A 13,944-nucleotide genomic window follows, 5' to 3' on the forward strand; every position below is an offset into this window, starting at 1 on the left:
TTAAAAAATGCATAGTTCCTCCTTTCAGAGAAAATAACTGTATGTCATGAAACAGTGGCAGAAATTATTTTTCTTTCTCTCACATAAACTCCTAAATCGGTCCATAACAGCACCATCTTGCAACTGTTCCAAGGGCGCCGTTGTACAAAGCGATTTTAGCGCTAAGGTGATCGTAACTCCCATACCTTAACGTAGACTTACGCCCATCGTAGCGCTAAGGTTGTTTTGTACAACGGTACCCAGGACACAGCCCCAAACACTTACCACACTCTGTCCTTGGATGTATTGACATAGCGACCGCTATAGTTGGGTCGGAAGATCGAGTCGAAGCTTAAACGTTCCTTGTCACTGTTGTGAGCTGATTCAAAGTTGGTGACACTCCGACAGGGCAGTCCCAGGGCTCGGCACACTGATGGCACAGTGAGGAGTTTAGTGAATGCACGGTGAAGTTCGAAACTCATACACAAAGATTTTATGCTCACAGCAAATAAATGATTATTTCATGATTGTTAACAGTATTCCAGTAACATCACAGTGTGTCAGCTTAAATGTGGGAGGTCTTAGATGTTAACCACTTTGGTGAAATCGACAAGCACGGATATGGTGCTGATAACCCAAGAAACATAATCGGGGCGAACAGGGATTCGAACCCACACTCAAAGGTTTCTGTTGTGCAACTCTACACAGCGAATGCCTGTTCCCGTTTAAAACAACACTGATTGTCCCCCTACCTGTAACGAGGACCCCGGAAAAGACCCAGCACTGTCCGAACATGACCGGTTTTGCGGTGGACATGTACTGCTTCAGGATCTTCACGCTCCCCATCCAAGCGTCCGGAGACGTGCCACCGGCGAAACCGCCTTCCCATCTGCCATGCAGGACGCCGTTGTCGTCGTCGAAGTTCACCTGACCAAAACATCAACCAGTGTATGAGGATGACAGGCCGAGATGAATACAAGAGGTGACGGGATATATATCCATCCGCAGGAGAGCTTTACTAAACTGACTCAAGGACAGAATGTGCAACATAAAATGATTGTTTGTTGGACATGAAGTAGAAAATGATAAGGCTATTGTGACTGGCGAGAGTACTCACTATCCTGGAGAGAGCCCTGGCAACCTTGCTGGCGTTCCCCATGGCGCGGGTCATCTTGAAATTGAAGCCTTTTCTGACGAGGTGGAGAGCGGCGTGCAAGATGCCGTCCTCAAACTGGTCAGACAGATGGGTTCAAATTATTAAAACTGTTACACATTAAACGCAGTACTCAAATGAGTCAGAAGCAGAAACAGACGGGTTCAAATCATTAACGCATTAAACCTGGTTCTTAAACGAGTCAGAAGCAATAGACGGATTCAAATCATTAACGCATTAAACATGGTCGAAATAACAAACGGTTTCAAATCATTCACGCATTAAACCTGCCCCTCAAACGAGTCAGAAGCAATAGACGGATTCAAATCGTTAACGCATTAAACATGGTCGAAATAACAGACGGGTTCAAATCATTAACGCATTAAACATGGTCGAAATAACAGACGGGTTCAAATCATTAACGCATTAAACCTGGTCCTCAGAGGAGTCAGAAGCAACAGACGGATTCAAATCACATCATATCACATTGTAACATATTTTGAGACATCTGCGAAATAACGACTTATGTAGTTACTAGCCAGATAATGAAATACTATTCTATTTCGCCAAAAGTCAGTTTTGTGGATTCTGAATAAAATGTATAGATGTTTATCAAAAGTATAGACGTCAGATATTTGCTGAAGAGGAGATTCAAACTGGGCTTTCCTACAACACTAACTGACACTCCTTGATATTACTAAACAGCTGTTCAGAATGGCATTTACGACAATTTACTCACTCACTAACTCTAAATGTGACATACAAGTTGCGAAAGAACATATAAATCAAAATGAGTGAGTATGGTTTTACGCAGCTTTTAGCAATATTTCAACCAATACCAGAAATGGACTTCACGCATTGTACCAATGTGGGGAATCGAACCCGGGCCTTCGGCGGGAGGAGCGAACCATTTAACCACTAGGCTACCCACTCGCCCCTTTAACAGAATGAAAAGAAGCTCACTTTTTGCTTTGCTGTGTGAGCCAGCTGTGATCACAATAATCCATTCTGTATTGTTATGTTGTCTGTCAAAACATTATATCGCATGCGTTGTGACGTGTTTGAAATTATGCCTTTTCAAATGGAAACAGCGACAGGGCCCATTACGGGCACTACATCGCCTGATTGAAGAGACACTAACACATAGGTGTATCCGCACAAACGAATGCCGTCGTCAAGGGCTATCTATTACCACTGTAATCACCGTCCATACAGGTGTCTCACACATAAGCATTAAATACGCATTATATTCTTTTTCTTCATGACACATTTTAAGAAGTGGGGAAATGGGGTTTATTGCACTTATATACCATCTTTTAACGTTTTTGGTATGTGACGGCCGGTGATCGCTTTTTTAGAAATGACTGGGCAGAGATAAAGGACTTGGTAACATGAGTCTTCTTACTGTATAATTGTATTGTTTCAAGTTTTGATGTTTACACCAAAGTAATTATGTAAGAGGGAGTGGTATTTATTTACTAAATTCCGTTCAAGTTCAGTTGAATAAAACATGTTCAAACAGGATAAACGATTTGTGCATGAGGGCTAGGTGCCCATGACATATTCACATTGAAGTGTCTTGTTCACAATGGCAAAATTCCTGTGTTAAAGAAAAACGTTTGATTCGAAAAGTCGTCCCTTAAGAGGACTGAAAATAAACAAAATGGCAACCGCAAGTTTTGGGATGGGGGTTATAAGACACAAGATGTTTGTTTTAAATTACAAAGATATTTACATCAAGCTGTGACGAGAGGTTATATCCCTAATGGCTCGTACAGATGATCCTATCACTGAAACATGGATGGGTGTCACGATAAATCGAAATATCGATATATTGCTATTGGGAAGCACTTAAAGTCAATAAATCGATTGTTAAATCAGTTTCCGATCAATAGTATCGATTTCAGTTAGGAATATCGATAGTTTCGATTGTATTAAATACATCAATTAATTACATGCAATGCTGTACAAATTTGTTTTTCTTTTGATCATGAGTGGTAGTAATTTACACATGAATTTTCTTTTTCTTAAATTATTAGGGTAAAAAAAACACAAATCAGTCATATCTCAAACTTTACTTTTTATTTGTTGTTATTGTTATCACATTCAAAGGAAACTTCAGTTCCAAGATTTAATTCAACTCTGAAATCAATCTAAAATGATACACTGAAAACTATCGATATTTATCGCAATAGTTAACGTTGCTTGCAATACCAATAGTTATCGCAATAGTTTCTTTCAATATCAATAGTTATAGCAATAGTGATTTCCAGACCAATAGTCAACCCTAGTATCTAATGACTTTATTGAGAACCACAACTTGTTACTTCATGTATTATAGTGATGAAAGGAAACCTATATGCAATATATGCAGCTTGCTTGTGTCCTGCATTGGTAATTCTCATCACAGTTTTTCATTGTGTAAAATCGTTTTGACAAGGTTTCCGTCTTCTAATTATTGTTTGTTATTTGCACTCTGCAACATTCCAGCTACAATACTGCAGCCTGTAAATAATCGAGTCTGGACCAGAAATTATCTCACTTTACATGTTAGCTACTAGATTTGAGATGATATGATGTGTAGCAAAAATGTCTGTCGATTGGGTTTGTACGATCTGTTCGAGATTGGACAGGATCACATTTTAGTATTTCAAATCTAATAATGCGTACTCTTTTTTTCCGAGATCCAGGCACTACAAGCAGCCTACATGGCTAGTGTCTGTAACTCATCTTGGGGACAACAATTCATCACATCCGGGCACTACAAACTCAGTAATTCATCACATCCGGGCACTACACCCTCAGTTACTCATCACATCCGCTCACTACAAACTCAGTAACTCATCACATCCGGGCACTACACACTCAGTTACTCATCACATCCGGGCACTACACACTCAGTTACTCATTACATCCGGACACTACAAACTCAGTTACCCAACAGACAGGGAACAACAAACAAATCACCTGCGCGAGGCGCCAGTCAGTAACTTAGCAAACCCGACCAGTAACTCACCTGCCCGAAGTACCAGGGCTTGCCCTTAATGTTATCGTGTGTCCCCTGGTACAACACCCCCGAGTCGTTCTCCACCGCCTCCGCCAGCCACTGGGGGTCAGGGAGGTACACCACATCCTCTGTACAGACAGAACGTGTATTTCAACCAAGGGTGGATCCAGCATTTTTGAAAGGGAGGGGTCCAAAATACCGAACTCCTCTCTCAGATAATTTTACTGCCTACAACATACTACATCCATCATTTCTTGTACAGATACATCCTGGCGTTGAAAAGCTTAAATATTGCTATATGTTCCTGTAACTTGCACAGGCACGAGCACGGCCAGATTAAGCAGTAGGGAGGAAACGTACTGAGATGGGGTTATCATTATTTCCCTGAGCAAGTTATCAGGGTCCGTCAGCTCAATGTGGGGTGAGAGCCCTAACCCACGTGCACCACTGTGGTTGAACGACGACGCACGGCCATGGTGCTGACTAACCATGTATCATAATTAAGGTAAATCTGAGATTCAAACCTTTGATCAGCGGATCCGGGAACACCTGCAGGATGCAATTCTGCTTTGCAAATTTTACGCTGTAGTCCACTTGACCACCGTGCCCATGACATGAAGGTAACTACTGTTTTAATAATGTTTTTCATCAAGTTTTATATTCAGCAGTGACAGTACCGTAAATCAAAACGTTAATTAAACAACTTAAACTCGTTATGTTTTGGTATTAACAACTAGATAAGATAATATAACGATTGAATCTCAATTGGTGATTTGAAACACTGATTGTGTGACTATTGTGTCTCACCTTTACACCAAGGATTGAAGATGATGTTGATGTCCTCGTTGTGGTTGTACTGCCAGACGAGTTCTTTGCCGTTCTCGACGCCAACAATGGTCCTGACAATCAAGTCCCACACACCGACTGGGGAAGAGGCGGGTGAAAACACTTCTACCGTCAAGGAGTTACCTCCCTTCTTGACGACGGTGGCGCCCCATCTCCGCGGCTTGTAAGACGTGTCCTGGTCTTCCGTCACCTTGAAGAGCTCCTCTACAGTGCTGTCGCTTTCGTCAGACGCTGCATAGAGGTACAAGATTAGTGGACTGTTCAACAGTACCATTTTAAACAGCAATGCATCAGCAATGGACCATCAGGGGAATCGAACACAGTTCTCCTTCGTGAGGAGCAAGTCCAGCAACCACTGGACTCCCCGCTTGCCACTTAAGTACTAGGTATCATACAGTGAAACCTGGTAAACTTGAGTTCGGCTGTTTCGATGTATTGTTTAAGGCGACTGCAACTGTATTTCAGGTAGGAAATTATGTGGACAATAAGGTAAATGCCGTCACACCTTTTGTCTCGAACTACATAAAGCTCGATCATTCATCTCTCGGCATCCTTCGGGGTCATTTGCGGATAGATATGCAAATATATAAGGTCAGGTAGGTACCACTTTCAGGGTTTGCAAACAAACAAACCACCTAAATACTTATATTTTAGACACATGATATAAAATTACAACTTTAATTTGAAGTTATCATAGCAATATGGCGTTTATCCATGCATATCATGTTAGCATGAAATCAGTTTCTCTTTCAAAAATGAATTTTATTGTGAATACATAAAAAATGGAAACGAAGACTATTTTGGAACCATGTTTTAAAACCAGCTTGTTGCATTTTGTTTGCTTCTTTAAGATGGGGTGAAGTGAGATGAGGAAAAGTTGGGTTAAACGTAACGTTCTTGAACGGCATATGAGATATTATTAACATTACAATCAAATGGCGACGGTTCCAGTCTAGCGTGTCATACATACGTACCTAGGCTGAATAAGAGCGTGATGTCGTTCTTGTCAATGTCGTAAGGTCTGTCGAAAGTGATGATGATGAGGAAGGATTGACCTCTCCTGACCACCAGCTCTGCCTCATTTTGACCTCTGATCTCTGTGCACTCATACATGTCAGTGTGGTGCTGCTTGGTGTTCTCCGATATGTTAAAGTCAAGGCTGGTCACGTGCAGTTTCGCGGCCAAATCGGCCTCTGTTACCTCTGCTCGTTCATACTCTTCTTCATTGTTTCCTGTTTAAGAAACATAAAATGGCGATTATTATTCCTTTGACCTTACAAAAAAAACAAATCATTAATCATACATTGATCATTTTGCATCTTTGTTTCGGAAACTCCATTTACAACTTGAATTTGACAAATGTGTGTTTGAAGTGTACACAGAGACCACAAAATGTGGTCTCAGGTGTACGCGCATGGGTACAGTGGGTGATGCCCATTCTTCGTGTTACAGGTCTAATGTGGCTTGAATAATACTCTCATTCACTTACACATTAGAATTTGAAAAAATACAAAATTCAAATCATAACACTTCGGGAAAGGCCACGTACAAAAACACAAATTAATAGCCATGCACTCCGCCTGTCACTTATTCCATGCAATCGTTTGATATAATGGTGACTTTTAATGTTTATTTGTAAAGCCTGCCTCGTGTACGGAAAAATAACGGCTTGAAGTGAACCCAACAGCACCTGGGAGATTCTGGCCAAAGCCTTCAAGCCGCCTTGTGATTGTCTCCCTTTCCCTCAGGTCATCTCTCCACATGTTCCGGAAGTGGCTGTCGAGTTCTAGCATAGTGGGCCGTGTTCGCCCAAAGGAGTACCATGACTCGCTGAACCGGCTCCTCACTATTCGAGTGGAGCTGTAACATATAAACGTCCATTAGTTACCTTGTCGTGGCCATGTCGTTTAACTTCAAAGCATTACAGTATTGTAGTCTCAATAGTTGGACAAGGGTGTCAAGTCGTCTATGCACAGTTGTGTGTCATAGCCTAAGCTCGTGGATTCGAATTCCGTTTCGCTCTAGGTTTTCCAGCACTAAAACCCGTGTGCCTGGCTTTTACCAAAGTATTAAACGTCTAAGGCCTGTATTACTTCGCGCTTTCCTCCCACATGAGGTGTGATTGGGTTTAACGTAGTGGGGGGCTGCTTGTACTATTCTGGGCTGTTGCCGATTTATAGTGCTAGCTCACTGAGATACCATGCCGCATGAATACCCCACTCAGACACAGTATACTGGCTCCGGGCCGACCAGTCCTTGTTTTATTGTTTTAGACCCTTAATGCCGAGCGCCAGACAGGGTAACAACCTACCACTCTACCACTAGACCACGGAGGCGGTCCCTCCCACATGAAGCTAAAACTGGAATACTGTCCAAAGCTACACTCGCTCACTCACTCACTCACTCATTCACTCTCATACACTCCCCCACTCACTCAAAAGACTCGCGTCCCTTTCCCCAGTAAGGTACAGTTTCGACTGGAGCTGATGCCTAACATTTACGTAGCTTTGATTGAAATTATACCATTACATTGTTTACGTACAGTTTCATTTAAAAGTAATTACTTTTCATAACACAATGGATGATATATACTTTTTTTTAACTAATTAAAAACTGCATTACTTAGATGTATAAATACTTATTAACGATGAATACGGCGGAAACACTGACCTTGAGGTAAAGCTCCGGCAAGACATCGTCGTTGTTGGCGTGAATGGATGGTGTTGAAGCTGGGACGACCAACACCTCTCAACAATTTGTATCTGTATCTGCATAAAAAAGAGTGGACATGATTCTAACATGATTTAAGGAAAGGCTTGGGATTCTTTGGCCGATCAGAGGTTTCAATAACGACTCCTCTTTAAGCATCCGCAATACCCCAGCGCTAAAATTCATAATCAGCTTCTCTGAATCCAGGTCAGAAAGCATTTCCAAGTACTCGTAAATGCAAATGAAGGTTATAAAACGCGGATATGTGGTTTCTCGAATACCCCTTGTGTGTTACAAACGTCAGAGAACTAGACATCTGGCGTGTCTCCACGACTGACGTCACATTAATTGCTAAAAATCCTGGGACTGCCTAAAAATAGTTTTGTTCAAAGTGGTGTGAAGATTAAAACAAAAGTAATGCAAGGTTCGCGTCAAATCCGCTTCGGTGACTTTACTTGCGAAAAACATTCCATAAGATCAAAACCAACACGATCTCCTCCACAACGACCCACTCTTTTCCCTCCACAACCAATACACTTGTTCCTCCTCAACCACCCACTCTGTTTCCTCCACAATGACGCACTATCCCTTCCTCAACCACCATTCTGTTTCCTCCACAATCGCACACACTTTCTCCTCCTCGACCACCCACTCTGTTTCCTCCACAATCACACACACTATCTCCTCCTCAACCACACACTGTTTCCTAAAATCACTCATACTATCTCCTCCTAATGTAATGGTGGCATATCCACAAAAACTTGAGCAACTTGTTTCACTGTGACAAGTAAAATAAGCATGGTTTTGTAACATATCCCCCACCAACGAATGCGAAGAATGTCCTGGAAAGGTTCTGGCACTCAACGGGTATAATCGTCTTCCAAAAGGCCAGTATATTATGTTGCACTTCGGAGGCAATTTCGGGATGAAATTAAGACTAGGAGACTCGCGTTGAAAAATGAATTACAATAATCTCGCCGCAATTCGCTGTGCAGAGTTGCGTCCCTTGGGCACTCCAGAAACCTATGATTGTGGGTTCGAATCCCGGTTCGCCCCGATTATGTTTCTAAGTTTTTCAGGACCATACTCCTGCTCCTTGGTGGTAAACGTCTGAGACCTGCGGGTTTTCCTCCCACATTAAGCTGACACGCCTTGATATACCTAGAATACTGTCAACAGCACCGTTAAGCCCAACTCACATACTCACTCACTCTCATAACCTCAATCTCAAATGAAGCAGGCACGGGTCGGCCTCTCGAAACTGTTTACACCACATGGCATGCTCACAAACAAGCATTAGTTGATATCATATTTGATCAATATTTCATGTGTTTCATGGTGTTGCAATATCACGAAGCTGCCGTGCGTCATGGTGATCAATATTTGTACACTAAAAGTATATATCTCTACACCTCACATGCCTCCCGCACCTGGGTGTCCGATATCGCGCCAGCTGGACGACAATATTCAACGTTGGGCACAGTGACATATATTGTAATTATTCCAAGTTAAGTCTAGACATCCTTTATGAGCGTTCTCACCACCCAGGCATCTCAGCGTGTAAACACAACGATGTAATGGGTCGAGGTCGTTTTATGTTTTCCTAAGTGTGGTACATATTAATTTTGGACAATAACGGATCTTGATTAAACCAGAAAATAATTATGTTTATACTGAAAGACACGACAGCCAAAGACCTCACTTCTGTCCTTATTTTAACAATTTTGAACGAATTTCAGTCGCAATTATGTTTGAGCGACTTCATGTTAACACACAGTGTTTCAATTTAGTCTGTCATACAGAACTTGTAACAAGTATGGCCAATAGCCATGCAAGTCTATAATACTTAGCAAGTCTAGATTACTGCTGTATCAGGTTGAAAATGAAGAAAGTCTCTGAGCTCCTTTATATTATATTTTATAACTATAATTTAACAACTGTTTTTTTCTGTAAAATAGTTCATTTCAGAGACTAGATGTTAGTCTATGTTTCAATTGTAAACAATGTGTTGCGTAAATCTGCATTTAAAAGGGGGTTGCAGAACATATGTAAATTAGACTCTTTGTAGAACTTAGGGGGACGCTTTTAGCAATATCCCCTCGGTCCCCTGACTTCTACACTGTCTAGCTGAGTCGACTGCAGCAGGAACAGGGGAGTGTCAACAAGAAAGCTGATGGGTGTGTTTGACACATCTTCTCCATTAACCTTCACCTTTATGAACTTTATTTCTACTGTCCGTAAAGCTGAGTTCCATGAATGCCCTGAATATATTCAGCTAAACGTGACACACGAAACGACCTTCACCTCGTGAACGTGTGTGTGCTGCGATATTACAGGAATACTGCTGGGATATTACAGGAATACTGGTGGGATATTACAGGCATACTGCTGGGATATTACAGGAATACTGATGGGATATTACAGGAATACTGCTGGGATATTACAGGAACACTGCTGGGATATTACAGGAATACTGCTGGGATATTACAGGAATACTGCTGGGATATTACAGGAATACTGCTGGGATATTGCAGGAATACTGCTGGGATATTACAGGAATACTGATGGGATATTACTTGAATACTGATAGCATATTACAGGAATACTGAAGGGATATTACAGGAATACTGCTGGGATATTACTTGAATACTGATGGGATATTACAGGAATACTGCTGGGATATTGCAGGAATACTGCTGGGATATTGCAGGAATACTGCTGGGATATTACAGGAATACTGCTGGGATATTGCAGGAATACTGATGGGATATTACAGGAATACTGATGGGATATTACAGGAGTACTGATGGGATATTACAGGAATACTGAAGGGATATTACTGGAATACTGGTGGGATATTACAGGCATACTGCTGGGATATTACAGGAATACTGCTGGGATATTGCAGGAATACTGATGGGATATTACAGGAATACTGATGGGATATTACAGGAATACTACTGGGATATTGCTGGAATACTGCTGGGATATTACAGGAATACTGCTGGGATATTACAGGAATATGGCTGGGATATTACAGGACTACTGCTGAGATATTGCTGGACTACTGCTGGGATATTGCTGGACTACTGCTGGGATATTACAGGACTACTGCTGGGATATTACAGGACTACTGCTGGGATATTACAGGACTACTGCTGGGATATTACAGGACTACTGTTGGGATATTACAGGACTACTGCTGGGATATTGCAGGACTACTGCTGGGATATTACAGGACTACTGCTGGGATATTACAGGACTACTGCTGGGATATTACAGGACTACTGCTGGGATATTACAGGACTACTGCTGGGATATTACAGGACTACTGCTGGGATATTGCTGGACTACTGCTGGGATATTACAGGATTACTGCTGGGTTATTGCTGGACTACTGCTTGGATATTGCTGGACTACTGCTGGGATATTGCTGGATTACAGCTTGGATATTGCTGGACTACTGCTGGGATATTGCTGGTCTACTGCTGGGATATTGCTGGACTACTGAAGGGATATTGCAGGACTACTGCTGGGATATTACAGGACTACTGCTGGGATATCACAGGACTACTGCTGGGATATTGCTGGACTACTGCTGGGATATAACAGGACTACTGCTTGGATATTGCTGGACTACTGCTGGGATATTGCTGGAACACTGCTGGGATATTGCTGGACTACTGCTGGGATATCACAGGACTACTGCTGGGATATTACAGGACTACTGCTGGGATATTGCTGGACTACTGCTTGGATATTGCTGGACTACTGCTGGGATATTGCTGGCATTGCGTTAACAACACTAACCACTCCTGCACTAGAACACAACCACGTGTTTCCACCCCATATGTTATGTGCAGAACGACTGAGTGACTGACTATTTCTAAACGCTGTATTTGCAGATTCTATTTCAGTGTCGTGATGTGCTCCATTGCGAGTCTACTTTTATACAACTACGAAACGATCCCAATGGGTGCTTTCAACTCCTATGTAAACATTGATTGGATGGGGAAAACGTAACGAGAAAAGGTGTGTACATACACACGACTGTTCAAACATCGCTTGTCCTTCAAAATGTCGAAAACCCTATTTAGCACAGATATGCACAGTTCGACATGATAGTGGTGTGTGGGGTACTTCTCAATACAATAATCCGATTTTGTATGATCGGGAAAATTATTGCCCCATGTTCGGCGCAAAAAGAATGTAAAAGATTATAATTTTTCTAATGCTGCATTATAAATGAAAAAACACACTATTGACAGATAAAGAGGTGAGGTGAGGTGAAATGGGGTTTAACGTCGCGTCCAAGATTATTGCACTTATATATGGACGTGCATGCACGTGTGTGTGTGAGGTTGCTTGTACTAGTCCGGACTGATGCCGATTTATAGTGCAAGCCCACTGAGATACCATGCCGCAGTTTAACATGAATACCCAACTCAGACACTTTATACTGACTCCGAGCCGACCAGTCCTTGTTTTAGCCCTTTGGTGCCGGGCGCCAGACAGGGTAACAACACGTTCCATCTTCCAATGTCTTCTTGTATGACGCGGCCGGAGATCAAACCCCGGACCTTCCGCTCCCCGGGGGGGGGGGGGGGGGGGGGGGGACGCTCTACCACTAGACCACGGAGGCGGTCCCCATTAAATTAGCTGACATTACTAAATACGGCCACTGGGCCATGACATCAGACACAATACAATTAACGCCACATACATCAAGGTATGTGTCTAATCAACGATAATGATGCGAGCCTACCTGGAATCGCAGGGTAAGTAAATCTCTATTCACGATATCACTGTGTTCGGGTGTTCAGGCATCAGGTCTTCCACTAGCTGCCACACTGTTGTCAGCACATCACGAGAGATTACACTCGATGCACTTATGTAAGTTTTATTTCACAGCAGCTAACAGCCCGGACAAAGTTGACACACACTCGTTGATATGAATGTAGTCTCGGTCTGTAACGTGACCTAGTGTCCCCATGAATTGGGTGTTGAGTCTGAAAGGGGAGGGGAATTTGCTTTGAATGAAGTGGCTTAAAACTTGTTAAAACATGTGCATTCGTGTAAAGCAAGTTGAACAGGTGCAATCGTGACGTTAAATTGTTGCTGCTTTTGTTATTATGTTATTGTCGTTATTGTTGCTGTTATTTAGGTATGCTGACAGTATGTTGAAACATATTAATATTGACGTACAGCATTGTTTGACATCTGGAATATGACTGATATTGTTACATAGCGTTGCATACGTGATTGCTACAGGACGGGGTCCATGTGTATACTTTTCAATACATTCAGCTAAGGCCAAAAGAGAGGTGAGTCTGGCCATGGTTACTGAGTGAGTGAGTTTGGTTTAACGCCGCTTTTAACAATATTCAAATTATATCATTGCGTGTCAGCTAAATGTGGGAGGAAAGCCCGAAGTGACGAAGGTCTCAGACGCTCGTAAAATCCACGAACACGGGTATGGCTCTGAAAACCTAGGAACATAATCGGGGCGAACCGGGATTCGAGCCGATTCTAGGTTTGGGGCGTGCTCAAGGGACGCAACTCTGCACAGCGAATTGTGGCGCCTATGACCATGTTGATTGCAGTTATGTACAAGGCACATTCAATCAGTAATATAGCATTTTCATGTAAGCATTAACACTTGTAATATCACTTGTAATATCAAATGGGTCATACGGAAAACAATAGCCAGGGTTGGTTACAGTCGTTCTGTAAGGTTCACTTGTCCAACTTGTTTGTTTCAAGAAAGTGCGGAGGTCTTTTAGGGCAATTTGTTTATTTTATTTTTAACTTGGAATTTGGAATGAGTCTTAGATATTTTAGGGAGTTGCTTAAATCTTTAAATGAGCTATGACCTTGACCTTGACAGTAAGAAAGGTCACAAAGGTCCTTTCCTAAGGAAGCCTTTTAGGGCCATTTGTTTTTTCTTGAAACTTCAAGATACTAAGTTGGAATTTTAAGATACTAAGTTGACATTTTAAGATACAAAGTTAAAAATTAAAGTTATAATCTTATTATCTTAAATGTTAAGATCATTATCTTGAAATTTCAGCTTAATGTGTATCTTGGAATTTCAAATTAGGAAAGGACCTTTGTGACCTTTTTTACTGTCAAGGTCAAGGTCATAGCTCATTTATAGATTTAAGCAACTCCCTAAAATATCTAAGACTCATTCTCGATCTGATAACAGTTTGGCTGATATCTACTACAACTAAAGTCATTGATCAGCATT

The 13,944-nt window shown here is 41.9% G+C and overlaps 1 protein-coding gene across 1 annotated transcript in view; it reads right to left on the bottom strand.

Annotated features, from left to right (window-relative positions):
• Positions 1 to 12,702, bottom strand: part of LOC124140845 (protein-glutamine gamma-glutamyltransferase K-like) — a 39,040-nt gene extending 26,338 nt beyond the window's left edge. The window contains exons 1-9 of the mRNA XM_048397598.1: positions 12,460 to 12,702; positions 7,656 to 7,753; positions 6,676 to 6,845; positions 5,960 to 6,217; positions 4,947 to 5,216; positions 4,149 to 4,267; positions 1,097 to 1,210; positions 732 to 906; positions 265 to 409 (exon numbers count right to left, since the gene is read on the bottom strand). Coding sequence (XP_048253555.1) covers positions 265 to 409; positions 732 to 906; positions 1,097 to 1,210; positions 4,149 to 4,267; positions 4,947 to 5,216; positions 5,960 to 6,217; positions 6,676 to 6,845; positions 7,656 to 7,681 — 1,277 coding nt within the window. The 5' untranslated portion in view covers positions 7,682 to 7,753; positions 12,460 to 12,702. The remainder of the gene's footprint in view (positions 1 to 264; positions 410 to 731; positions 907 to 1,096; positions 1,211 to 4,148; positions 4,268 to 4,946; positions 5,217 to 5,959; positions 6,218 to 6,675; positions 6,846 to 7,655; positions 7,754 to 12,459) is intronic.
• Between the last annotated feature and the right edge of the window lie 1,242 nt (positions 12,703 to 13,944).

The sequence above is a fragment of the Haliotis rufescens genome, unplaced genomic scaffold, assembly GCF_023055435.1.
Source record: "Haliotis rufescens isolate VD_foot unplaced genomic scaffold, xgHalRufe1.0.p SCAF_17, whole genome shotgun sequence".
NCBI lineage: Eukaryota > Metazoa > Mollusca > Gastropoda > Lepetellida > Haliotidae > Haliotis > Haliotis rufescens.